The sequence below is a fragment of the Myxocyprinus asiaticus genome, chromosome 27 (assembly GCF_019703515.2).
Source record: "Myxocyprinus asiaticus isolate MX2 ecotype Aquarium Trade chromosome 27, UBuf_Myxa_2, whole genome shotgun sequence".
NCBI lineage: Eukaryota > Metazoa > Chordata > Actinopteri > Cypriniformes > Catostomidae > Myxocyprinus > Myxocyprinus asiaticus.
Genome location: NC_059370.1, coordinates 1,835,003 through 1,861,463, shown reverse-complemented (window position 1 = coordinate 1,861,463; position 26,461 = coordinate 1,835,003). Strand labels below are relative to the sequence as shown.

At 41.5% G+C, this 26,461-nt stretch overlaps 1 protein-coding gene across 5 annotated transcripts in view; it reads left to right on the top strand.

The window, feature by feature from the left end:
• The window catches only part of p2ry10 (P2Y receptor family member 10), an 84,312-nt gene that overhangs the window by 37,253 nt on the left and 20,598 nt on the right, over window positions 1-26,461 (top strand). For 3 of the 5 annotated variants that reach the window (XM_051658597.1, XM_051658596.1, XM_051658595.1), the window contains exons 3-5: window positions 2,677-7,023; window positions 7,126-8,052; window positions 23,091-23,334. In XM_051658597.1, coding sequence (XP_051514557.1) covers window positions 2,677-3,505 — 829 coding nt within the window. In that variant the 3' untranslated portion in view covers window positions 3,506-7,023; window positions 7,126-8,052; window positions 23,091-23,334. Of the gene's footprint in view, window positions 1-2,676; window positions 7,024-7,125; window positions 8,053-23,090; window positions 23,335-26,162; window positions 26,376-26,461 lie in introns of all 5 variants that reach the window. The other 2 variants (XM_051658599.1, XM_051658598.1) reach the window with 1 other exon arrangement.

Here is a 26,461-nt window from a genome sequence, read left to right as displayed (position 1 = left end):
AGAAAAAAATATATGAATTGTAAACAAAACAAACAAAAAACTGCAATGTTGTGTCGGAGCTCGCAACGCAGCAGCCATATTCGGCACCATCTTGAGTCGAGGGTTAAATGGGGAAACGATGAATTAACACTAATATTTCGGTCAGTCCCTCACACAACACTATCGAATGGCTTCAGAAGAATTGATGTATAAGGCACAAGAGTTAAGGATGACTTGTATGGTGCTTTTGGAATTTGGACAGCCTGTCACCCACTGTTGCCAACTACTTTCAAAAGAAATTAGCTAAAGCCTGCTCGAAAAGTCGCTAAATGATGCTATATGACGTCATGCGTTAATTACCATATTCATGACGTCATTGCGGTGTATTGGCATTCTGCCTTGTGTCAGCAGGTGTTAGCCCTTTACATCTGTTTGGTGAATTCCCAATAAAGCTGTTCTCATTTACATATTTCTGTTGTCAGAAAACAGAACGGGTATGTAATAGTGACTGAAACGCAGCCCATTAAGACTACATGTTAACCAGCAATCACCTCCAAGCCATTTCCAAGCTGCTGCCCTGCACTGCTAAAATCCTGATTTTATAACCGCATCATCATCTAACAAAATCACCATAAACATAAGTTAAAAGCAACGGCAGTGCTGTGATTTTGGCTATATTTACATGTAAAATGATCACTCAGAGAGAAACTTAGGAAAGACAGAATGTCTTTCTAATGTCAGAATGTCTAACTTAGGAAAGACAGAATGTCTTTCTAATTTTTTCTCACTCAGCGCACAGCCTGTTAGCTATTTTTTTCAATGTTTGTGTAATATTCAAGGCTGTGTGTATTTTTATTTATATTTGTATTATGTGTATATAAGTTTAGTAAAGTTTAAAGTGTAGTATTATGTGTAAGTACAATGTACAGACTTGTCTAAATAAATTATCTGAATTTAGAGAGTTCAGAAACTGGAATGAACTAAACCCCTGTGATAGTGAGTGATAAGACAGTGATAAGCGCATGAGAAGAATAAAAATAAAATTAAACGGTCAAATTAAATTGTAACAAAGGAGGAGCAAACAATACAGATTAGTGATTGGTCCTTGGCAACACTGTTTGCACATGCACAGCTCATTCACGTCTATGTCAGCTGCTGTGCGGTCAACTGAACATGTTGCTCCTCTCTGCCACTCACTGAACAAGAGTAGATGCTGAGAGAGGTGTGTCTGCAGCGGGAAAGCAAGACCTCATGCTTGAAGAGCAGTACTGGCGACACTCTTCTATGGAAAGTAGCTAAGGCTTGTCCAAAAGGTCGCTAGATTTGTCACCAGGTGCTTTTTGGGGGAAACAAATCTCTAAAAGGGTCTGAAAAGTCGCTAAATCTAAGTTGGCAACAGTGCTCTCACCATCCTCTCATCCATCAGTCTTGTCGCTGAAACATGCATTAAATGCTTTTTTAGATACTGCTGAGGCGGATTAACATTCATAGGTATGAATCCTTGAAGTTATTCGTTTTTATTAAAACAAATTTTAAAAAAATATCCAGTGTAAAATGTCTCCATTGAGAGAAAAACTTTTTGCTATTTAAATGCAGATGAATGGAGGATTTGGTTTGCAATGTGTTCATGCTCGGTTGCTCCCGCAGCAGTATCACTTTTTATTTATTTATTTTTCCTTCTGTTTTTGTATGGTTTGAAAGTGTATAGGCATAATTAAAATAGTTTATGTATTTATGTAATACAGAAATTATACACAAAATAACAGAACAGTGTTGGCATTGTAACAAATGTTCATTCATTCAGATTCTTTTTCAGTGAAATGTAACTTTTCATTCAGTTTTCATAGTATTTTTTTTTTCAATTAACATTTTTATTGATTCATAAATATATAACAAAATAAAAAAACAACAACAACATATATACACTGAATCAACATTTAACATTAACGAGTGAAATTCGAGTGCCTAGTTTTCATAGTATTTTTAAATAAAACTTTTTTTCATGCTATGAAGATTAAAGAAAAAGCTGTTAATTTTGTACATTTTGATAACTTTCCATGAGTTTTTTTTTTTTTTTTTTTTCAGAAGGGATAAGTTATTATATTTATGAAAGCAAAACACAACACAGCAGAATAAAACAGAACGGGTGTCTTCTTTTAAAAGTTATAACTTGAAACAGCATCTTTTAAAAGCGGTGCACATGGGGAAAGGCACACGGCAATGGTCAAAGACTTCCCTCTAGTGCAGGGGCACTAAACTTAGTAAAGCCCTGGGCCCACAAATCAGGATCCCATTAGCCATTAAAGCCACATGCGTTTTTATTGTTTATTTATTTATTTATTTTTACATTTTTATATTAATAAGGCAAGCACTATATGTATTCGAAACATATTATTTTAATACATCTTGGAAACATGTTATTAACAACAATGAATAAAGCCATTATACACACACATTTTAAATATTTATTTATATCCACTCATCATATAATTACAAAAAAGACTTAAATTATCATTACATACTTTTTATTTGAAAGGTATTTCACTCTAGTAAATTATCAAGTAAGTTTATATGTAAATACTGCATCTCTTGTGGACTCTACAGAAGCACAATATAGTTTTGCATTTTAAGAGCTACATTGGGTCTCTTTAGAGTTGTAAATGTCCTCTTATGCCACATATTATGTTTTCTTCACAGCAAAAAGACTAAAGCCATCATCTTCATGATTAACCTGGCCATGGCTGACCTGGCTCATGTGTTATCGCTGCCACTTCGAATTCATTACTACATCCGAGAAGAATGGCCTTTTGGAAACGAGTTATGTCTGCTGTGTTTCTACCTGAAGTACCTGAACATGTACGCCAGCATCGCCTTTCTGGTGTGCATCAGCATCCAGCGCTGTGCCTTTCTCATGCGCCCGTTCTGCGCCAAGGGCTGGAAGCGGCGCTATGATGTTCGCATCAGCGTTGCGGTGTGGATCGTGGTGGGCCTCTGCTGTTCGCCTTTCATTTTAATGAGGAGCAAATCAGCAAAGGAAACCAGAAGTTGCTTCAAGGACCTGCCAATGCGCAAACTGGATGTTCGCTTGGCTATTTCTATGATGGCCGCCGCAGAGCTCTTGGGATTTGTCAGCCCGCTAATTATCATCAGCTTCTGTACTTACCTAATAGTGAGCTCTTTGCAAAAGCAGTACCTTGGCCAGCAGTCCACTGGTGACAAGCAGAAAGCCTTGCGCATGGTCAGGGTGTGTACGGGCGTCTTCCTCTTCTGTTTTGCTCCCTACCACATCAATTTCCTGCTGTACCTAATGGTTTCCCAGTGCATCATCACAGACTGTGCACTGAGTCAGGCTGTCAGACAGTTTCACCCGGTTTCTCTCTGCATGGCGAGTCTCAACTGTTGCCTTAACCCGCTCATTTACTACTTCCTGACCACAGAGTTCAGACAGCAGTTGTCCCGGCAGGGCAGTTCTGTGCTCAGAGGGCGTCTGATGAGTTTGGAGAGCACATCCTCCTATAGGGAGTGAGCAATCAGTGACCATGCATACTGATCATTCATATAACCAGTGCACCTGTGTAAAGAACCAAACTTATGAAGACTTTTATTGTCCAAGGATTTCATTATCACTGTAAAATACAGTATTGGTTGGATGGATGGAAATTTTTGCATCGCAGAATGTTCTAGGAACATTTATTTTTATTATTTTTTTATTTTATGAAAACCTAAAAATAAGTATTAGATAAGTTCTGTATAATTTGTTAGTATTAGGCTGTCACAAAATCTCCCTGCTACAATATTAGTTTATAGTTATAAAAAAAAAAAAAAAAATAGGAATTGGTTCTCATAAATAGTATTTATTTACTATGCTGGTCTAGCTGGTGGACCAGCATAGCCAGCTGTTCACCAGTAGAACCTAGCTTTAATGGACTGGATGTCTACAGGGGCAGTCTTCAGCAGTTCCCAATCTTAAAACCATTGTACTCCTTTATATTATTATTATTTTATTTTTTCAAAATAAATAAATATGTTACTGAACATACTTTAAAAGTTAAATTAGTCATATAAATATTAACAAATGAAATTAAAACCAAGGCATATAGCCTTCAAGTGTTTAAAAGAATAGTTCACCCAAAAATTACAATTCTGTCATCATTTACTCCCTTTACCCTTACTGCATGTTGTTACAAACCCAAATTACATTGTTATGCAGAACGAAAAAAGGAGATTTTCACACACTTTTCACTGTGTGTGTGTGTGTGTGCGTGCGTGTGTGTGTGTGCATGTGTGTGTGTGTTTGTGTGTGTGTGTGTGTGTGTGCGCGTGTGCTATGTCTTGTGAGTAAATGTCAGGACATGTGAATCGTCCTTATATTTAACACTTGCTGTAAATAGTTTTTATGGTGGTGACAAATAAAGAATTAAATGTTTGTGTGAAATATTGCTTTAGGTAAACATTGAAGTGTTCAAGTTTTTACAAGTACTGTAATTATTCAAGAGCAGTAAACAGTCAGTAATGAAATGAAGAACAAAGATACAACAGTGGCTTCCAGTTTAACTTTTCCAGTAACCTCAACTTTCAACTAGACATTGCAATTGTAAAAAAAAAAAAAAAAAAAAAAATAATCAAATAAAAAATTAAAGTACTTAAATTATTGACACAGTCTTGCTGCATGATAATTACATATAATGCATTCAAAAACTGATTTTAAGCGGTCAAAGTGAGCGCTTTTCCCTTTTTCTAGTCAATGGTGTTGTTTGATTAATATTAATATTAATGCAGGAGTGCAACTACCCATTTACGGGGGGTATGCAGAATCAATGCTGATGCTCCCTTGAACATTTTGGTACTCATATGTTTAGTCTACGTCACATCCTATCACATGTGCATGCACGTGCAAAAGCAGTTTTTTGAGTTCAGATTGAGTTCCTCTGAAAAGTCAGTTTGATGGCTGTATTTGAAAGTCAGGGAGGATAAAATCTTCCTTGACGCAAGATATACAGTAGCCTAAAATATATTGTTACTGAAGGTCATATTAAAACATGCCACATCATCATTTTAAATCACCATCTAGACATTGTTTTACTTTTTCACTGTAAATAAAGCCTTGATTTCATGATATTCATAGCGTTGTTTTATTTCTTGACACATTACAAATTTGTGTAACAATCAATACATATCTAACTTAGGAATGATTGAAAATACCAAAAATGTATCATAAAACATACAAAAAGTAAAATAAATTCTAAAATTAATACTATTTTCCTTTTAATGAGATGTAAATTTGATTTGTAATGCTAGGTGAAGGGTTTAAAGTTAAGTTCTCTGTGACTGAGTTATATATTATATATACAAATATTACTTTGCTATTATTTCACAACAGTGCTCATTTTTCATTTTGGCAGTGTGTGTGTGTGTGTGTGTGTCGGTTTGGTTGCTGTGAACAGGAAACAGGAAGTAGGTGCTGCAATCACGCATTAGAGTAGCAGCTGCAAACACAACAAGAGCAGCCTTAAGATGTTTGATGCATACAGATGCTGGAGAGGCAAACCTGTTTAACTGTTTAATAGCTCATCAGCTTACAAATCCAATGTACAGTTAAGAATTGTCACTATGTTACTGCTCAACTGAGATTATAATAGCATTTTCTTACTAATATACACTGTAAATTTACCACTAAAAATATAATAGTATTATATATTCTTCCTAACAAGACTGGTCAAAAATGTATTTAGGAGTATCCCAACAGGGTTCGCTGATTGAATGTTATGACAAATATACCATTAAGCTCATTGAACAAACTGCTATCAGACTTGAAAGTGCTGTAAGTGATTTTTTTTTCATGGAAAAGTATGCAAAAAAATGTCCTACTCCCTTAAAAATATTAATGAAATAAGTGTCCTGAGATATCTCACCAGTCTCTGTGACAGCTGTAGACTTTGTAAACAGCAAACAAAAATGTGTCCGCAGACACTGACGCTTTTCACCTGTCAATCATTTTGCTCGTTCTCATAGTGTTGTATTTGAAGTGGATCATTAAGGCTATGATTCATAATGTTTGTCAGCTGAGGGCGCTATTGTGCCTCTGTTGAATTTGACAGCCACAGGAACAAACTATGCTGCTTTTTTGCTCAGTTTTGGTCTCAAAATTATCTTTGCAGTGCAGGGTTTTTGGATGAGAGGGTGTGTCTAATTCAACAGCTCAGTCACGTGAAAGCTTCAGAACAATAAAATCACTTACCGCACCTTTAATTGGTACCATGATGCTGCTCATCAACTTTCTCCCTCAACTCTGGATTTGATCCTGAGTTTAGTTAATGCGCGCATGCATATGAATGAGTGACGTTAGCAGCGAACAGCCAATCACGTGAAACACGTAGAGACCACGATTCAGAATCACTTCTCGCAAGATAGTCAGCAGGATTTACCTCTCTGCTGAAGCCCGAACGTTATGAAAATATGAAGAATTTAAATATATTTAAACAACACGAGATTTTTATAAAAATATGAAAAATTAAAACAAATTTACACTGCACAAGAGATCACCATGAAATCATGAAGGATTAAAACACATGATTTAGACAGCACAAGAGATCACTTTACAATTATGAAGAAATTAAAGACATTTACACAGCAAGAAGAAACGAGAGCTCAAGAGGACTGCTGGAAACTAATTCTGAATGTGATAACAATATAAAACAGCTGATATATGTGTAAGTGAATTCAAATATGTCCACAACAAGAACACACAGGCGTGTTAATTTTGAAAAACTTAAAAACTATTTGAAATATAAATTCAAAATAAATTGAAAGCTTAAAACCTAATAATACCATTGTAACAGTCTTAGCTGTTACCCTTGTATTTTTTTTTATTTTTTATTTTTTTATCATACTCACCGCTTGAGCGCTAAAACCCCTGGTATTTAAACTGGTAATATCATAGAAGAAGTCAGTTTGTTTGGAAGAGGGAAGCATGGTATTATCCTAGCACCTCCAGCAAAACTCATGGGAGTCCTGATTGAGAAACTTTGTTTCCAGTTCAATCATGTAAGTTTTGTTTCTCCTTATATTGTGTATTTGTTTTCACTTAATGTATATAATTTATCTGTGGGCTCTCTAGCTAATGCTAGATTCCTTTTCTTTTTGTAGATGGACTCTTTAAATGTTGCTTTATATTTTGTCATCTTGAAACTGTATAAGTAGTTGCAAAGGCTCTACTTACATGGATATCAAGTAGTTTCTCCCCAATGGATTGTTCTCACTGCATTGCCTTGTGGATTATCAAATATCCTGAGTACAAGGATTTGACTCTGTGGACTATCTTGTTTTAGTTGGATTATTTGAAGAGCACTCGAAGGGCTATTTTCTTTTTTTTTGTGTGAGTGTTTTTTTTTTTTCATCATCAAAGGGATTTGGACATCATCCTAAACATTGTGTTTGGCCTCATGTATTCAGATAGAAGACAAAGGCAGGCCTAACACAGTCGTAAAACCTAACTGAGGCCCACACACAAAGTCATAAATCTTGCTGTTAAAAACCACGCAAAAATCAAACAAAGGGAGTCCAAAACAGACTACAAATCCCATGAAGCCTTGCTCATTAAAGGATCGAATTCTCAGCTCCTATTGGATGAGGCAAACTACAGAATGCCCCTCAACCTTGACGTCATCAGGAGTAGAAATACTTCCGGGATTTGCTTTCAGCAACTTTGCTCACCGTGTGTAGACGCAGCTCGTTGCTGCTCTCAGCTGTAACCTCGTGCCACAAGGATGTAACATCCGACTTGAAACTGTGGCCATACAGTCTCCATCTCGCTGGACGAGTTGAGATTACTCTGTGCATCCGAAGGAGACCACCGAGCAATCTGCATCTTCATCCGTTTGCCTGCAGAAGTGAAGAGAAAAGATTTCTCTTCCCTCTACATTCAAGTCGATGTCGCTGATTTCTCCGCCAGCCCGCCGAGAATCAGCAGCCGTACCGCCTGCCGACAGAGCGAGGAAACGGCCTCCCGTCATCACCCGTTAAGAGTTAAAGGTCGGATGAACACACATTTGTCTGCGTCCTCATATGATTCAAGTAAGAGGTTTACGTCTGGGCAGAGATAGAATATTATAGTGTGTTATTCTTGTGTATCAAGGTTATTGCTTGTACAGTTTACGGACAGCCGAGTCCGCTCATTGCTGATAATAATACTCAAGGTATTACTGTAATGTACTATTATCACGAATGAGATCTGCTGTGTTGTAGTCCAACCACATTGGACTGTTGTGTATTTCCGCTGTCGTGGGTGAGACGGCACACTGAGTTTATCCATTAAAGAACCAAAGACCGCGGGATGGTTTACAAGCCGTTCACCGCGTCTCTGAGTGATAAATTAACAGCTGCTTTCTCTCCCACGATCGCGAAACCGGCTTTGGTGCCGCCACTTTATTCTCTCTCTCTCTCTCTCTCGTACTAATCACACACACACACACACACACACACACACACACAAACACAGACAAACACACACACACACACACTCACACACACACACTTTTGGCTACTAGATAACTTCGTGATAAAGCTCAGCTTTGTCCCTAAGTTATCGTACAAGCGGAGACACGCGGTAAACTGGCAGACGCCATTGACCGGCTTCTCTCCGCCCACATTCGCGGCCATATTCTCTGGCTGGAAATCTTGCGTGATGTACTCTCCAGGAGAGTCAGGTCTGCCATTTTGTGCACGTCCCTCCTTACACACCCATTCTCTCTCACACACACACACCTTCCTCTCATGTGTTATAGGATTATTTTGGTTACCATATCTAACCTTGTCACTGTTTAGTTTGTAGTTGTAAGTCGGAAGTTTATTGACTGTATTGTATTGATTATTAATTGATATTACTGCATAAATAAACTTTGTTATATTTCAAAGAGAAGTGATTTGGTTTGTTTTGCATACATCTGTGTCAAATGCTGACAGGGGATGTCAGTGCTCGGATTCAAGCCTTCATTGTTTCTTTTCGAAGTTTGATATTCTTCGGATGTCGATTTTCCTAAGAGAACAAGCTAATATTGAGACTGTTATACTATCTGGTTATTAGTCCCTGATTCCAGGGTGGTGCCCCAGTGATATTAATCCTTATTAATATTCTATTGATTTTTGATAATTGATTATTATCTGTAATGATTGTTGAATTTGAAGGATCAATAAGCTAGTGTTAATTTTAATCATCGGTTAATAATTAATGATCATCTTTGGTAATTGTTGATTTAAAGGATTAAAAAAGCTAACATTGATTCTCATCAATGTTCTATTGATTTTAATAATTAATAATTATCTTTGATAATTATTAATTATAGCTAATAACCAAACCCGCTCCTGAATGTGGCGCACTACATTTAATGGTGCGCCGTGTGAGGTTTTAATGAGTTAGATTCTATTATTTAATTTAAATATTTCTTTAGTTATTAATAAAGAATTATTAATTATTTCTGATAGTAACACTGATCTAAACAACCAGTAGAACCTACAATTGACTATTTCAACTTTCATTGTAGTGATTCCATACTTACCCAAAGAATCACTCATCTACAACTTGAACTGATCAGATAAGCCTTTTTTATTTTTACTCTTTTTCTACTGGTTCACATTACTTTACAGTCCATCTTTGGGTATATTGCTTTGATTTACTGTACTGGTTTCATTTCAATTCATTCTCATTTTCATGTACATGCATTGTTCTGTTTATTTCTTCTGGTTTACTCAAAACATTCAATTTATATAAAGGTATAAAATGTCATTCTTGCCTTTATTGTTTGTGACAACACAATGGGAAATATAATATGATATTTTTTAGCAGCGTTAAGTTAATAGTTGGTGGGCCCCTCCTGTTATTCATATATATATATATATATATATATATATATATAAAACAGGGACCCCCAAACTTCATATATGTTGTTGAGAATTTCCCAGTGTTTGTCACTAAGCAAAAAAAAAAAAAAAAAATTAAAAAAAAAACCCTAACCTAAAACACACAAAGGAGGAAAAATGGCTAGTCAGGAAGCTCTGGATGGGGATGAGTCCGTATCTGATACAGATTTCTCATCTGCACCATTCAGCACTCACAGAGAACCACTATGAGAGCTGATTAACACGTTCAGTTACCTGAACCTTGATTCAGAGGAGGAAAATGAAGAGGTTATTATGGACAATAGTCCTAATGATGTCCAGTTTCTACCTCCACCACCACCACCTGAAATCTATGAGGAACCCACACATTACACTTCCACTGCCATTTCAGCCATGTTAGAACAACTCACGGAACGTTTCACCAAACTTGAGGAACGGATTACCGACTTCAGTCGATTACTTTCCTTCCACAGGAAGGAAAGCACTGATCCGACTGCACATCTCTGGGGGTCTTCCCGTCAGGAAGAACACCACTTAGCGAACAGACGCCACTTAAAGGCATACAGGCGCCTCATAGAGGGGGCCCTAGTCTGAGTGATCGTGTCTACCACCGCGGGTCCAGGGGCCAGACATGGAGATTCCAGAGGTCTGGTCGCGGGTGCCAGATAGTGCCCCGTCCCTGAGAAAGAAGGTCCTTCCTCAGGGGAATTCGCCGGGGGGGCTGTCGCGAGGAGCATGAGGTCCGAGAACCACGTCTGGGTGGGCCAGTAGGGTGCTACCAGGATGACCTGCTCCTCGTCCTCCCTGACCTTGCACAGGGTCTGTTCAAGTAGGCTCACTGGGGGAAATATTTGTGCATGCCAGGGGGCCAGCTGTGTGCCAGCACATTTATGCCAAGGTTGGCCTCGGTCAGGGCGTACCAGAGCGGTCAGTTGGGAGGATTCTTAGGAGGCGAACAGGTGCACCTGTGCCTGTCGGAATCGACTCCAATCAGCTGGACCACCTGAGGGTGGAGTCTCCACTCTCCCCTGAGGGTAACTTGTCGTGACAGAGTGTCCGCTGTAGTGTTGAGGTTGCCTGGGATGTGAGTGGCTCGCAGCGACTTGAAGTGCTGCTGACTCCAGAGGAGATGGCGGGCGAGTTGTGACATACAACGAGAGCGCAGACTGCCTTGGTGGTTGACATATGCTACCATTGCTGTGTTGTCTGTCTGAACTAACACGTGCTTGCCCTGGATCAGCGGCCGAAACCTCCGCAGGGCGAGTAGAATTGCCAACAACTCGAGGCAGTTGATGTGCCAATGCAGTTGCGGGCCCGTCTACAAGCCGGCGTTTGCGTGCCCATTGCAAACAGCGCCCCAGCCTGTTTTGGAGGTGTCCGTTATGACCACGACATGCCTAGAGACCAGTTCTAGGGGAACACCTGCCCGTAGAAACGAGAGGTCAGTCCAAAGGCTGAAAAGACGGTGACAGACCGACGTGATGACCATGCGATGTGTCCCGCGGTGCCATGCCCATCTCGGGACTCGAGGCTGAATCGGTCTCATATGCATCAACCCGAGCGGGGTGGCCACTGCTGAGGATGCCATATGCCCCAGGAGCCTCTGAAAAAGTTTCAGTGGAACTGCTGTTTTCTGTTTGAATGCCTTCAAACAGGCCAACACTGACTGGGCATGCTCGTTCGTGAGGTGCGCTGTCAAAGAGAGAGCCAACTCCAAACCGAGAAAAGAGATGCTCTGAACTGGGAGGAGCTTGCTCTTTTCCCAGTTGACCCGAAGCCCTAGTCGGCTGAGGTGTGAGAGCACCAAGTCCCAGTGTGCACACAACATGTCCCGAGAGTGAGCTAAGATTAGCCAGTCATCGAGATAGTTGAGAATGCGAATGCCCACCTCCCTTAGCGGGGCAAGGGCTGCCTCTACGACCTTTGTGAAGATGCAAGGAGACAGGAACAGGCCGAAAGGGAGGACCTTGTACTGATATGCCTGACCCTCGAATGCAAACCGCAGGAAGGGTCTGTGTCGAGGAAGGATCAAGACGTGGAAGTACGCGTCCTTCAGGTCTACCGCCGTAATGCGTTTTTGCGTCAGCATCTTGAACGGGAGTCTGTGTAAAGCCCGGTTCAGTACTCGCAGGTCCAAGATTGGCAGCAACCCACCACCTTTTTTTGGTACGAAGAAGTAGGGGCTGTAAAACCCCTTCTTCATCTCGGCCGGAGGGACAGGTTCTATCGCGCCCTTCTGTAGGAGGGTAGTGATCTCCGTGCGCAAGGTAGCATCATTTTCATCCTTCGCCAAGGTGAAGTGGATACCGCTAGACCTGGGCCGACGCCTGGTGAACTGAATCGCGTAGCCAAGTCGGATGGTCCGGACCAGCCATCGCGACGGTTTGGAAAGCGCAAGCCACGCGTCCAAGTTCCGCGCAAGGGGGACCAAAGGTACAACGTCGTCAGACGTACCGGCAGGTGGGGCCTGGTGGATGGGGCGGAGCTCGAGGTGCCACAGCATGTCGTGGCCATGCTGAGTCTAGAGACATCGAAGCACTTACCTGGCTCCTTGTGACCACCCCCAGAACAGCCTGGGACGGGGGAGGAAGAGGCCTGTCCTCGTGACCCGTGGAGACTGTCACATCGGGGGCGGATTTGTGCCACAGCTGGGCCCTCAGGGGTGGGAGACCGCCACTGGAGCGCCACACCTGCCAAATAGAGTGGTGACTGGTGGTCATGATGACGGCCATGCACACCGGATACATGACCCAGGGAACAAGGAAACCGCTTTTGCTGAACTCTTGAGTACTGCAACCACTTGGGCATGCAGCGCAATTAAATGCAAAGGTAACAAAAAGATTCTCCTCCTGGCCTTCGACTGGGGGATGGGGAGGTCTGCTTACCAGCTCCAGAGCACTGGGTTTCGTCGTTCCTGGGTCACCCATCTCAAGGGCACTTTGAAGCCTTTCACGGGTTCATGGCGGCCGCGAGATGGGTGGCATCTGCTTTCTGCAGTGGGCTCCATGCCGGGGCCGGGCCGAAGGGGCGGGCTGCGGCAGAGCCGGTGCAGTGACCGCAGGGGGACGCCCTTGGTGACGAGCAGACGGGGTGTGGGATCTTGAGCCGCACCGGGGCAGGATATGCCGGATAGCCTCCGTCTACTGCTCCACCATCGAGAACTGCTGGGCAAAGTTCTTGACGGTGTCGCCGAATAGGCCAGCCTGGGAGATGGGGGCAGCAAGGAACCGTGTCCTGTCGGCCACACCCATCTCGACCAGGTTGAGCCAAAGGTGGCGCTCCTGGACCAATAATGTGGACATCATCCGCCCGAGAGACCGCGCCGTGACCTCCGTCACTCAGAGAGCGAGGTCGGTCGCCGAGCGCAGTTCCTGCATCAATCCCGGAGCAGAACTACCCTCGTGCAGTTCCTTTAGCACCTTGGCGGACTTTCAGGAGAGCCATGGCGTGCAGGGCGGAGGCGGCTTGTCCAGCGGCACTGTAGGCCTTGGCCGTCACAGACGATGTAAACCTATAGGCCTTGGATGGGTGCTTTGGGCACCCGCGCCAGGTGGCGGTGCTCTGCGGGCATAGGTGCACTGCAAGTGCCTTTATCCACCGGGGGGATTGCCGAATAGCCCTTGGCCGCCCCACCATCGAGGGTAGTGAGGGCGGGGAATCTGAAAAGATCGGGACCGGGCAGTAAAAAAGTGCCTCTCACGAACTTGTCAGCTCTCCATGCACTTCCGGGAAGAAAGGAACGGGGGCGAATGTGGCTTTGAGCAGCGCCGTGAGCCCAGGAACCAATCATCGAGCCGCAAGGGTTCAGGGAAGAGCGGAGGGTTCCACTCTAGCCGATGCTCGTGGCTGCCCGGGAAAGCATGTCATCATCTCTGCATCAGCCTGTGACTGGGCAATCGTCCCCGAAGGGAGGAGCCCAGCTGAGGCTTCCACGTCCAACTGGAAGAGTCCGCTCTTCGATGCTGCACTTTGAGAGCTCATCACTTTTGCGGGCTCCGAATAAGAGGTCGAACTCGCCGTGAGATGAGCCGGCGGACACATCCGGAAGCCCGATCGGGGCAGACGAGTGTGCTGGGGAATGGGAGGTCCGTGGGGGGATACCCGGTGGAGGCGGTCCCATTGGGGTCCCCAAATCGCCCCAGTGCTAGCCGCGCTGGCCTCATACCCGTGGGTAAAAGGACCAATGGCGGGGAGCCTCTGGGGTGGCTTGCTTTCTTACGAAGGCAAGCCGCGACCGCATCGTTGCCATGGACATGTCCTCGCAATGAGTACATCCACGAACACTGTCTCCACGTGAGTAGTGCCCAGACACGAAAGCCAGTGATCGTGAAAGTCAGAAGGCGAGAGATAACGAGTGCAACCAGGAATAACACACAATCGGAAAGGCATCTTTAAAAAGAAATACTCTTTTAGAGAAATATACTCTTATTTCTGCTGAAGCGCCCAGGGGCATTCTCTGCAGTGCACCAGTGCAGAGGAGGGAGAAGCCACTGAAATGCGCCATCAGATCCAGCAGAGGTGAATGAACAGTCATGGGAATTCAGCTCAGTGAGCATGACCGTTCGGCTCTAAAGAGAAAATCTGAATGAATGGTTGCATACCAGCTCCTTTTATACCCGTATGTCCGGGGGAGTGGCATGCAAATACCACTCGCCAATTTTCATTGGCCTTTTATCAAAGACCAGAGGTGTCTCGGGCTCCCAAAAGTGACCCCTAGTGTCACTACATCGACACAACATCGAGTGAGTGACAGATAGGGAACTGATCCCACAAAGGTGTCAGCAGTTAGTTCATTTCCCATCCCACAGTCTCTCAAAGACGTTCAAAGGTTATTGGGCTTGGCCGGTTGGTACCATTGGTTCATCCCCAAATTCTCAGAGAAGGCTGCACCGCTTCACGCTTTGAAACAGAAAAACTCTACCTGGACTTGGACAGATCAGTGCAAACAAGCACTTGATCTTATCAAACAAGACTTAATTCAAGCACCCGTTCTAACATCTCCAGACTTCAACCAACCATTTCGAGTTCAAACCGACGCTAGTGAAATTGGATTGGGAGCCTTTCTTACACAAGAATCTGCAGGGAAAGAACACGTTATTGCATATGCATCCAGACTACCGAGAGGGGCAGAAAAGTCATCTGAGAAAGAATGCCTAGCAGTAGTATGGGCCGTAGACAAGTGGAGGCCATATCTCGAAGGGCGACCATTTGAAGTATTAACTGATCATGCTGCATTGACATGGACTTTTCAGCACCCATAACCACCTCATCACGCCTCATCAGATGGACCATACAACTACAAGGATTTCACTTCACTGAGCTCCAAGCCTCACCATTTCACCTAACATCATTGCAGTTGCTCAAGCTTCCAATTCCATTTCAACACATGTCATTATGCCAGTAGACCTCCCACAGATAGCCGTCGCACAGAACAATGACCCAGAAATACAGGAATTGATTTCCAGAGTACTAACTCAGTCCCCACAAGACACATCACAAGTTCATTATGTAACAGAAAATGGATTCCTATTCCGTAGTGTTCCAGATGGATGAAGAGGTCAAAAACTTCAACTTGTCATTCCATCCATCCATCCTCAAGCCTTTCTTAAGTATGCTCATGACAATCCTCTCAGTGGTCACCTGGGTAAACTCATGACCTTACTCAGACTACTGGAAACTGTATACTGGCCAACTATAAGAGCTGATGTTTGGAAACATTGTAAAGAATGCCAAGTCTGAACAAAAATACAAACCATCCTTGTCAAAATTATCTGGTCATCTGCAGTCTACACCCATTGTTGAACCTGGTTACATGATGGGCATCGATCTCATGGGGCCTTTTCCAAAAAGTGTAAAGCAAATCCTGTATCTACTTGTTATCGTGGATTATTGTTCTAAGTGGGTGGAGATGTTTCCTTTGAGATCTGCTAAAACCCCTCAGATAGTCCGAATTCTGGTAGAGGAGACATTTACCAGATGGGGAATGCCAGCATACCTAGCATAAGACCAAGAGGATATGGACACATCCTTTATCTAGAGCTGATGAAGGGTTCATGGCAAAGCTATCTGCCAAGTGGAAAGGGCCAGAAAAAATTAACAAAAAGTTAGGGCCTGTAATTATTCTGTTTCTTTTATTTCTGATCCAGACAGCACTGAAACATATCATGTGCAAAATCTTAAGATTTGTCATGGCTATAGCAAATCTCCCTCTGAGGGGAGGGGTATGTAACAGTCTTAGCTGTTACCCTTGTATTTTTTTATCAGACTCACCACTAGGAGGTGCTTGAGCATTAAAACCCCTGGTATTTAAACTGGTAGTATCATAGAAGTCAGTTTGTTTGGAAGAGGGAAGCATGGTATTATCCTAGCACCTCCAGCAAAACTCATTGGAGTCCTGATTGAGAAACTTTGTTTCCAGTTCAATCATATAAGTTTTGTTGTGTATTTGTTTTCACTTGATGTATATAATTTATCTGTGGGCTCTCTAGCTAAAGCTAGATTCCTTTTCTTTTTGTAGATGGACTCTTTAAATGTTGCTTTATGTTTTGTCATCTTGAAACTGTATAAGTAGTTGCAAAGGCTCTACTTATATGGATATCAAGTGGTTTCTCCCCAATGGATTGTTCTCACTGCATTGCCTTGTGGATTATCAAATATCCCGAGTACAAGGATTTGACTCTGTGGACTATCTTGTTTTTGTTGGATTATTTGAAGAGCACTTGAAGGGCTATTTTCTATTTTTTGTGTGAGTGGTATTTTTTCATCATCAAAGGGACTTGGACATCATCCTAAACATTGACTATTTCAGCTTTCATTGTAGTGATTCCATACTTACCCAAAGAATCACTCATCTACAGCTTGAACTGATCAGATAAGCCTTTTTTATTTTTATTCTTTTTCTATTGGTTCACATTACTTTACAGGCCATCTTTGGGTATATTGCTTTGATTTACTGTACTGGTTTCTTTTCAATTCATTCTCATTTTCATGTACATGCATTGTTCTGTTTATTTCTTCTGGTTTACTCAAAACATTCCATTTATATAAAGGTATAAAATTTCATTCTTGTCTTTATTGTTTGTGACAACACACTGGGAAATGTAATAAGATATTTTTTAGCAGCGTTAAGTTAATAGTTGGTGGGCCCCTCCTGTTATTCATATATATATATATATATATATATATATATATATATATATATATATATATATATATAGCTGCGTGCCGCTATTGTGGTCAGTGGTTATACCATTACAAATTCATATAGGCTATACTAATGAATAATTAAAAGGTGAGCACCCAGAACACTGTGTGCAATAATTGGCATGCAATAACAAGACATTTGTTTTGTTTTTTGTCTTTAAAGATATATTTTGTGTACTGTTATATTGAACTTCATGTGAAATACTGTATGTTAATCTCTAAAAGGAGTTTGGGTGGCATTCATCCCTTTCTGTAGACCATTTCAAGTATGTAAACAATAACAAAGGAATAAGAATGCTACTGACCCTAAGGATATCATTATATCTGATATCATTAGCGGATCCTTTAAATAGGGTTCTGAGTGAACATATTTTCTGAAAGAGCATCAAATATTCATCTGAAGTGACTTATTCAGACGTTCAAAAGACTTATATCCTGTCCTCTGAGTAACAACAAAAACTTCACTATAATTTGTAGCAACACCTCCTCCTCGACCCTTCAGATGAGGTTTATAACAATAACCTGGGGGGGTAGATTCATTTAAACTAATATATTCATCTGGTTTAAGCCAGGTTTCAGTCAAACAGAGCACATCCAAACTATGATCTGTAATAATTTCATTTACAATTAGTGATTTGGTTGAAAGAGATCTAATGCTTAGTAGCCCTACCTTTATATGATGTTATCTTCCAATTTGTTTTTTTCATGTTTGACCTTAATCATATTTGTTTAAATGATTTAGTGAGGGGTTTGTGTTTGGGGAACAGACACAGTCTCTATATGATATAGTTGTGCTCAAAAGATTGCATACCCTTGGAGAATTGGTAATATATGTACCATTTTTAAAGAAAACATGAGTGAGCAGGCAAAACGCATTTCTTTTATTTCTTATGGGATTCATATTCAACTGTAGGTTATAACAGAATGGTACAATCATAAAACAAAACATGGCAAAAAAAAAAAAAATGAAATGACCCCTGTTCAAAAGTCTGCACACCCTTAGTTCTTAATACTGTGTATTGCCCCCTTTAGCATCAATGACAGCGTGCAGTCTTTTGTAATAGTTGTCTATGAGGCCCCAAATTCTTGCAGGTGGTATAGCTGCCCATTCATCTTGACAAAATGCCTCCAGGTCATGCAGAGTCTTTGGTCATCTTGCATGAACCGCATGCTTGAGATCTCACCAAAGTGGCTCGATGATATTAAGGTCAGGAGACTGTGATGGCCACTCCAGAACCTTCACCTTTTTCTACTGTAACCACTGGAGGGTCAACTTGGCCTTGTGCCAAGGGTCACTGTCATGCTGGAAAGTCCAAGAGCGTCCCATGCGCAGCTTTCGTGCAGAAGAATACAAATTGTCTGCCAGTATTTTCTGATAACATGCTGCGTTCATCTTGCCATAAATTTTCACAAGGTTCCCTGTGCCTTTAGAGCTCACCCCCCCCCCCCCAAAAACATCAGTGAGCCACCATCATGCTTCACAGTGGGGATGGTATTCTTTTCACTATAGGCCATGTTGACCCCTCTCCAAACATAGCGCTTATTGTTGTGACCATAAAGCTCTATTTTGGTCTCGTCACTCCAAATTACAGTGCGCCAGAAGCTGTGAGGCGTGTCAAGATGTTGTCAGGCATATTGTAACTGGGTTTTTTTGTGGCATTGGCGCAGTAAAGGCTTCTTTCTGGCAACTCGACCATGCAGCTCATTTTTGTTCAAGTATCGTCGTATTGTGCTCCTTGAAACAACCACACCATCTTTTTCCAGAGCAGCCTGTATTTCTCCTGAGGTTACCTGTGGGTTTTTCTTTGTATCCCGAACAATTCTTCTGGCAGTTGTGGCTGAAATCTTTCTTGGTCTACCTGACCTTGGCTTGGTATCAAGAGATCCCCGAATTTTCCACTTCTTAATAAGTGATTGAACAGTACTGACTGGCATTTTCAAGGCTTTGGATATCTTTTTATATCCTTTTACATCTTTATAAAGTTTTATTACCTTGTTACGCAGGTCTTTTGACAGTGCTTTTCTGCTCCCCATGGCTCAGTATCTAGCCTGCTCAGTGCATCCATGTGAGAGCTAACAAACTCATTGACTATTTATACACAGACACTAATTGCAATTTAAAAAGCCACTGGTGTGGTAAATTAACCTTTAATTGCCATTTAAACCTGTGTGTGTCACCTTGTGTGTCTGTAACACGGCCAAACATTCAAGGGTATATAAACTTTTGATCAGGGCCATTTGGGTGATTTCTGTTATCATTATGAATTAAAAAGGAGCCAAACAACTATGTGATAATAAATGGCTTCATATGATCACTACCCTTAAATAAAAGACATTTTGCATGATCAGTCATATTTTCCAAATCAATGCCAAAATTTCACAATTTCTGCCAGGGAATGCAAACTTTTGAGCACAACTGTATATAGGTGATTCATTCTCTGTGTGTTGTAGTTTATGTGACCTGTGTGACGTCTCAAGGCAGCTTGTTGACAGATGGTTAAGCCATTCTGTCTGCTTCCTGACCTGGGCCCCAGTTAGTCAAATACTATCACTATTAAGACTATGAGCCAAATTACTAGAGGAAAGTGGCACCTTCCCTGGATGGATTGAGTCCATCTCTTTAGCAGGTCAGGTCTACCCCAGAAACTCTTCCAATTGTCTATAAATCCAACTATTATCTGTATGCCACTCAGACATCCAGCCATTCAGTGACACTAATCTACTATGAACCTCATCACCACGATGAGCAGGTAGGGGGCCAGAGCATATTACAGCATTTTGCAAGTTCATACACCTCTTTAATATTATCTTTAGTGATCTCCGACTGGCAAAGCTGGACATCGTTAGTGCCGCCATGAAAAACAATTTCAGAAAATCTGCGTTTAGCATCTACGTTTAGATGTGCTGTTGATACTGAGCATCTACGCGAGTGAGGTGATGAAATGTTATCATAGTTTAGATGCTCACAATTCTTTCCTCAGCAGAGAGATCGGGAATATTGGATCGCTCCTATTATAACAATATGTAACACAATTTTTGTTCCTGGGTAGTAAGTGTTATTTCCTAATAGCTTATGCCTCAAAAGTATTGAAAATGGCTATTTTTCCCCACAAACTTTGCTTTTGTGACCAGGACAGCGATATTTTGAAATGTACCTATTTCCAATGAGAAAATGGGCGAATTTGTGTCTTTTCGTTCACATAAAGTCAGAAAAAACAACAACATATGAATCCAAAATCCTTCTTTATCTGTGGTCCGACGAAGACACCGGCTTTGACCTTTGCCTCAGACAGCTTAGGGAAGAAGTCTTGAAGGTACTTGAAGGCTGCTGACTCCTTATCTAGAGCTCTGACAAATTGCTTCATAAGGCCCAATTTGATGTGCAGTGGTGGCATCAGCACCTTCCGGGGGTCCACCAGTGGCTCCCAAGTTTGTTAAGACAAGGTGAAACAGAGCATGGGTCCATTTTGAACTATTTTCTGGACTGGTGTGAAAATTCCCATCTAAAAATGAATGTCTCTAAGACTAAAGATATGATGATAGATTTAAATAATTCTGTTGATGTTATGGCTAATTTGGTTATTGCTGGTAAATTAGTAGAGAAGGTTAGCACATATAATTATCTTGGTACAGTTATAGATAAGTTAAACTGGGTGGAAAATACAAATCTTGTTGTATCAAAAGCTCATAAACGGTTATATATACTGAGGAAGCTTAAGTCTATTGATGTAGACAAAGCCATACTGATCATGTTTTACAGATCTTTTATTGAATCCGTTTTAACCTTTGCTATGATCTGTTGGTTTTATGGATTACGTGTCAAAAGCAGATCACAATTGCAGAGAGTTGTTAACCTTGGGTCAAAATTTACAGGCTCTGTACAGTTAAGTCTGTCTGCTCTGTGTGAGAAAAATGTTCTTAGAAAGTCGTTGGCAATTTTAAATGATACATCTCGCACCTTGTATTCAGAATTTGAACTCCTCCCTTCTGAAGAAGAGTCCCCAAGTGGAGGACTGTTAGAGCTTCAAGATCTTTTGTGTCAAATGCAATTTTGATTGTAAATACTTACTTGAAGCATAAGGAACCTTCCCCTCTCTTTGTCTGTAGTCCCCACATGCTTTAAAACATCCACCATTGTGCCTGTTCCAAAGCAATCAAAAATAATTTGCTTAAATGACTGGCGTCCTGTTGCTCTGACCCCCATCATCACCAAATGCTTTGAGAGACTAATCAGAGATTACATCTGCTCTGTGCTGCCTCTCTCTCTTGACCCATTGCAGTTTGCTTACCGCAACAACCGCTCCACTGATGATGCCATTGCATCTACAATACACACTGCTCTCTCCCACCTGGAAAAAAAGAACACTTATGTGAGAATGCTGTTTGTAGACTACAGCTCAGCATTCAAGCTAGATGAGAAACTCCGGGCTCTGGGCTTAAACAGCTCGCTGTGCAGCTGGATCCTGGACTTCCTGTCAAGCAGACGCCAGGTGGTTAGAATAGGCAACAACATCTCCTCATCTCTGACCCTCAACACTGGAGCCACACAGGGCTGTGTTCTCAGCCCACTCTTGCATTCCTTGTACACACATGACTGTGTGGCAACACATAGCTCCAATGCCATCAGTAAGTTTGCTGATGACACGACGGTGGTAGGTCTGATCACTGACAATAATGAAACAGCCTACAGAGAGGAGGTGCACACTCTGACACACTGGTGTCAGGAGCACAACCTCTCCCTCAACGTCAGTAAGACAAAGGAGCTTGTGGTGGACTTCAGGAGAAGAGATAGAGAACACAGTCCCATCACCATCAATGGAGCACCAGTGGAGAGAGTCAGCAGCTTCAAGTTCCTCGGTGTCCACATCACTGAGGAACTCACATGGTCCATCCACACTGAAGTCGTTGTGAAGAAGGCTCATCAGCGCCTCTTCTTCCTGAGACGGCTGAGGAAGATTGGAATGAACCGCCACATCCTCACACGGTTCTACATTTGCACTGTAGAGAGCATCCTGACTGGCTGCATCTCCGCCTGGTACGGTAATAGCCCAGCCCACAACTGCAAAGCACTGCAAAGGGTGGTGCGAACTGCCAGACACATCATCGGAGGTGAGCTTCCCTCCCTCCAGGAAATATATACCAGGCGGTGTGTGAAAAAAGCTCGGAGGATCATCAGAGACTCCAGCCACCCGAGCCATGGGCTGTTCTCACTGCTACCATCAGGCAGGCGGTATCGCAGCATCAGGACCCGCACCAGCCATCTCCATGACAGCTTCTTCCCCCAAGCAATCAGACTTTTGAACTCTTGATCTCCCACAATCAAAATACATCAGCACTGCACTTTATTATTATTACTACTTTTACTCTTATATCTCACACCGGACTGTCATAAATTATATTATTATTATATTATGTTCTCTCCTAACAACTTACTATCAACTGACAGCCTGAATGTCAATACAGTACAATACAACCTACTGTACATTCTATATATACTACTATATATACTTTTTTATATATTTTTTATTTTTATTGAATAATGTGTATCTATATTGTGCGTATTGTATACTGTACAGTGTATGTTATTATTTGTATATTGTTGTGTGTAATTATGTGTATATCAGACGTTTAAATTGTGTTGTGTTAATTTGATGTTATTGTAAATTGGTACTGTCTCATCACTGTCACGACTGCTATGTTGATCGGAACTGCACCCAAGAATTTCACACACCATTGCACTTGTGTATATGGCTGTGTGACAATAAAGTGATTTGATTTGATTTGATTTGAGGATACAAGTGTTTATTAAAGTTTTTTTTTTTTTTTCTGACATCCTTAAGTTATGAGGAAAATGGAAGTACGTAAATATCCGGGTTTTTATGGTTCATGCATGTTTGTGATGTTTTGTGTTATGTTAGTTTTTTGTATTTTATTGTTGATGCTGCAGAAATTGCCCTGTGAAGGGACAAATAAAGAGTATTACTACTACTACTTGACATTGTTCCTCCCCACAGAGAACTTGGTCTGCTGTGGCCAGTCCTGCCTGTGGTAGTGCACCTTGGTGTCCCTACTGTCCCAAAGGCAAAGATAGCAGGGAAACATGGTAAAACCGCCTTGGAGACCCATCAGGATTGCCACCATTTTGAAGTCTCCTATGACCTCCCAGCCATACTCATCATAATTCAAGGTGTCCAGCAAGGTCTTGATGCTGTTGTAATCCTCTTTGGTGTACACCGAGTGAGCCAGGGGAAGAGACAGGTACTTATTACCATTATGGACCAGCACGGCTTTGAATATTACTTTAGTATAAATACATGTTAATTTGGATTCATATGTTGTTTTTTTCTGACTTTATGTGAACGAAAAGACACAAATTCGCCCGTTTTCTCATTGGAAATAGGTAAATTTCAAAATATCACTGTCCTGGTCACAAAAGCAAAGTTTGTGGGGAATAATAGCCATTTTCTATACTTTTGAGGATTAAAAGCTCCATTAATTAGGAAATAACACTTACTACCCAGTAAGTGTTGACTTAGCAAAAACACAGGAAGTCCCAGCTGCAATGTATTTAATGGCCACCAAATACATGATCTGTTGACACTCATTTTTTATGCAAATTATAAATATTAATGAGTTGTAAGTTACATAAATGGGTTCTACTGAGATGTATAAGTACCTTAAAGTGGTTACATTCAAAAAGATCCATATATATACTATTAAACCTCATATAACAAAAGAGATAAATTTTTTGATCAAAAGCTCTAAGTCATTCAGGAAGATCCCAGCTGCAATGTATACAATGGTTTGTGAATACTTGCTTTGTGGACATACTTTTTATAAGGTACAACATCAAATTATTGACTAAAAAACATACTTAGGTTATTATATGTGTCACGAATCCACCGGGCTCGCTCTCTCCCTCTCTGCCGACACTGCGCTCACTCTCCCCTGAGTTCTAATTACATGCACTTGCACATCATCAGCATTCTAATCAAGGACTGCATTTAAACCCCGCTCTCACTCACAATCATTGTCTGTTCTCATCTATGTTCTACCTGTGTCCACAGACTCCCTAATTTGTCGATACTTACCTGTTTATACTTACTGTGTTTAATGTTCTCCTCTTCAGAGTTTGGTGTTGTGTATTCCCACGTTATCTCCCCTGTGTTTGGACTCTCCTGTGTTTGTTTATGTTCCCTGCAAAGATCAAAGGACTGTTATGAGTTTACCTATCATCTATACATCGCTACATAACCCTGTCTGGATCATATTCAGCATCTGTTACCATCGCTACTGTTTCTGGATTGTCTCACCTGTTGTTTACTTTGCTGACTACATCTGTTCAATAAACCCTGCGATTGGGTTTATCTCTCTGCCTTTGTGAGCTTCTCTGTGACAATATGACTCCCCCTGAACAGTATGCACCCTTCAAATCCTCAAAAATCAACTGTCCATGAACCATGTATGTTTTTGTATTGTATACATTGCAGGTTGGATCTCCATATCTCAGAGATGGGACCACTTGGAAACTTGAAACCTGCACTCATATGCTTGCCCTAGACTCCCCAGTTCATGTTTTCAATATCAAGAAGATTGAAGAAACTCAAACATTTCTGACTTTCTCTGAACTACTTCAAGTTTGCACCGTTGGAAGGGGAGGCTAGGGCATGCACAGCAGTGCAGGTTTCAAGTTTCTAAGTGGCCCCAACTCTGAGATATAAAGATCTCACCTGCAATGTATACCATTCAAAAATATACATGGTTCGTGGACAGTAAGCAATTGAAGTATTATAAGGTCTATACTATTCAGGGGGAGTCATATAGTCACCTAAATATGTTTTTTAGTCAATATTTTGATCATGGGCCTTATACAAATATATGTCCATGAACCATTATATTCATTGCACAAGGGACCATCTAACTTATAATGTATTTAATTGGTGTTAAAGACATGGTTGGTGGACATCAAGTCCTCAGGACATCAAGTCATACAGGAAGGTCCCAGCTGCAATGTATTCAATTGCCTCCAAATACATTATTTGTAGACAGTACTGTTTTATGCATGTTATACATAATTTCAAATTAAAAGTTTTGTATATTTTTCATTTGTATGCCCTGAGTGTAAAACTGTATGCCCTGAGTGTAAAACTGAGTGTAAAACAGGATAAGCAATCTATCTACAGGAGTCTGCTGTTGCGTGTAAGTGTGTTTATTTCATTGTTTTACTTTGTTGAAGAGTGGTATTCATTGCTAGACTTGTGCTGTTTGTTTACTGTCTTGAACCCGCGTCGCTTATACGAAGGTTGATGTGTGTGTACTATATTGTTTTTGACTTGTCCCAGGTTACTCACTGCTAGATTTGCGTTGATTGGCCAGTGTGTGTGTAAAACTATCCTGGTTTTTAGTGTTTATAAACAGTGCTTCACTTGTTTTAGGGTATTATTTATTGCTAAAGTGCAGTAGAATTTATTTGCGGTGCACGGAAGTCGCACTTGTCACCTCGTGCGACCCTTAGTTTCGGCTGACCACGTGACTAGCTTTGTTGTGCTAAGTAGCATTAAGGCGTGTCCTGCCTTTATCATTGAATGGCTCATTATCATCGCGTATATATTAGACTCGAATGCTGACGCGGAAGCAGCAGCGGAAGTGGTAGCCCACGTGTAAAGCCCTCCTCGTGTGAAGACCTACTTGTGTAAAGACCAGCGAGTCTACCTGTGTGAGTCCACCGAGCAAGGACATTGACAAGGCGCCACTCACCATAGCACTTAAGTATCTTGTTATTGTATCTCTTTTCCTTCTATATACTAACATGTCTACTTCACGAATAACACATGCCTTCAAGCACATCCCTGAAACATGGATACGTCCAGAGGATACAGTAACACCTGCTGCTCTCTCCAATAACTTCTCCTTCTCTCACACCCCTTGACACACCAGTAGGGTTGGGGGAACAGGTTTGCTCAGTCATAACAACTGGACTTTTTCACCACACTCTTCACTATGTAACAATACTAGTTTTGAATTCCATGCTATTACTACAATGCAACCCACAAAAATCCATGTTGTTGTCATCTATCGCCCTCCAGGTCAGCTGACAAACTTTCTTGAGGAGTTGGATGTCCTGCTGTCCTCCTTGCCGGAGGATGGTAGGCCACTTGTGGTTCTTGGTGATTTCAACATATACCAAGACAAGCCCCAGGCCACTGAATTGAATACTCTCCTGGCCTCATTTGACTTGGAAAAACTACACACCACAGCAACTCACAGATCGGGCAACCAGCTGGACCTCATCATTACACGTAACTATACCAACTCAAATATTCTTGTTACTCCTTTACATGTCTCTGATCACTACTTTGTTCAATTCAACATGACACTCCCATCT